Genomic DNA, 2017 nt, shown 5'->3' with positions numbered 1-2017 from the left:
ACTCTTTCAGAATAAAAGGGATTTTCCTCGAAACTGTCTGATTGTTTTAAATTGAGCCTGCTGAAACTCTTCTTTTTTCAACAACTCGCTCAGGACCCAGATGCTGCCCTCCAACATCATTTTGATCCCAGACCCTCCACACCAGCCCGGTGAGGAGCTGCCTGGCTCCAGGTCAGGAGCGTTGAATTTTAGGGTCAGAAGCAAGGGAAGATTTGGGTAAAAATGTGCATCTGGTACTGAGGGACATAGAGGCTTGGAAGCTCATTCCTGTTGGGTGTTGTGTTCCCTTTTGGATAAAGCAGTTGCCAACCTTGTTTTTCTGGTTACGGTAACTTGGTGAGATCTAGGATACCTACTGGGTGGGGACCTGTGGGGAGGCTTGGCCTGGAAGGCCGGCCAGGTTCGGCTGCCAACATGGCAAAACCAAGGATAATTTAGCCACCGGCAGAGAGTGGGTGGCCAACCTGGGAATCAACTGCAACGGCCCAGAGGACTTGGCTCACAGAGCCTGGCATGGGCAAGTGGGGCAGGTGGGTGCTGGCCCTGGTGCTAATGGTGAGTCGGCCTGGAGTGGCCAGGGAATAATTCTCCGGGTCACCTTGCTGGGCGGTGCCAATGCCTTGGGCTCCTGCTGCCAGCAGGGAAATGACACCAAGCACCTCAGCCCCAGCCCCACAGCAGGAAAAACACTCCCAGCTGGAAAGGGGGTGGGGGCAGGATCTTTGTCTGCCCTGGCCATCGAGTTCAACCCTGGGTCTCAGAAGGTGTAGGAGCCAAAGGCCAAATGAATGTTCCCCCTGCCCCGAGCCTCCCCACAACCATGCCCCAACCCTCTGCTTCCCAAAGCCTAGCATTGCATATCGCTCCCACCCTCTGTTCAGGTGGCAGTGGCGCCTGTCCGTATGCGGTGGGTACCCCGGACCCGATCCACTGTCTTCGCCTCCGCCCGTCCACCCCGCCGGCCAGCTCACCTTTTTGTACTGCGGGGCTCAGCGGCCCCCACCCCGGGCTCTTTCCTTCCTTGAAGAGACCGTCTCCGACGGGATCTGTGGCAGCAGGAGAAAACAATCAGGCGGATCCAGGCGGAGGTTGCCGACTTGCCCGAAAGGGCCCCAGGCCAAGGCTCAAGGGGGAACAGGGGGGTGCCTTGGCTCCCCGGCGCGAGGCTGGGGGCCCGATCCGTCCGGCTCCTCCTCCAGGAGCCTGGCCCGGGCGCGCGCCGCGCGGAGCCCCTCCATAACGCCCAAGTCAGGAAACGCGTCCAGGAAAAAGGAAATCCGCTTTCTGAACGGGCCGGCGGGAGCCTTATAAAGCCGAGCGGGGTTTGTGCCAGCGAGCCGGAGCGCACAGAGCCCACCGGAGAGGAGAGGGCGCCTGGAAAGCTGGGCTGGTGGGAACGCTCGGAGCACGGAGGTGAGGGGCCACGAGGGTGCACGGGAGACTCCCGGCTGACCACAGCCTCCCAACACTGCACGCGCACTGAGTCCCCTGCCACACTGTAGACCTCTGCTCCCCCTGCCAGGCTCTTTCAGCCACTGAGCTGGCGCTCTAGGCTTCCCAGGCTCCCAATCTGCTCACTTCAGGTCCTCTAAACCTCACACTAAAACCCCAAAGCGCTCCATCTGCCTTTAAGGTCTCCCAGTGCCCTAGACTGCTCAGTTCTCGCAGAGATCCGATTCTCTGGACCGCGCCCCCTTCCCTTGGACCGCAGTATCCCCTTTCCAAACCCCAGCCCAGATTTCCTGCCCCGGGCCCTGGTGCCTCCAGCCCCCGGCTGGTCCCTGGTACCTGGCAGGTACATGTTGATCAGCAGGGGCTGGGAGGCGCCGCTCTGTCTCATCGCCGCCAGGGCCTGGGTGGTGGGAGGTGGGGGTGGGGGGGGGGGAGAGGGGGATCGCGTCAGGCTTTGCGCTCCGGGGCACCGATCCCCGCCCGAGGCGACAGCGGGTGACAGGGAGAAGGCGCTGGGTCCGGCAAGGCCTGGCGGGAGGGGGCTGCCCGGGTGGGGCGGGGGGGG

General features: G+C 62.2%; 1 protein-coding gene across 1 annotated transcript in view; it reads right to left on the bottom strand.

Moving 5' to 3' along the window:
* The window catches only part of FEV (FEV transcription factor, ETS family member), a 3886-nt gene extending 1894 nt beyond the window's left edge, over nt 1-1992 (bottom strand). Inside the window, exons 1-2 of the mRNA XM_007445837.1 lie at nt 1789-1992; nt 972-1046 (exon numbers count right to left, since the gene is read on the bottom strand). Of these exons, the coding sequence (XP_007445899.1) occupies nt 972-1046; nt 1789-1840 (127 nt within the window). The 5' untranslated portion in view covers nt 1841-1992. The remainder of the gene's footprint in view (nt 1-971; nt 1047-1788) is intronic.
* Nucleotides 1993-2017: the final 25 nt, after the last annotated feature.

Source organism: Lipotes vexillifer, unplaced genomic scaffold (assembly GCF_000442215.2).
Source record: "Lipotes vexillifer unplaced genomic scaffold, Lipotes_vexillifer_v1.1 scaffold965, whole genome shotgun sequence".
NCBI classification, from domain to species: domain Eukaryota; kingdom Metazoa; phylum Chordata; class Mammalia; order Artiodactyla; family Lipotidae; genus Lipotes; species Lipotes vexillifer.
The sequence above is the reverse complement of the archived record's forward strand: the minus strand, read 5'-3'. Positions and strand labels throughout refer to the sequence as shown.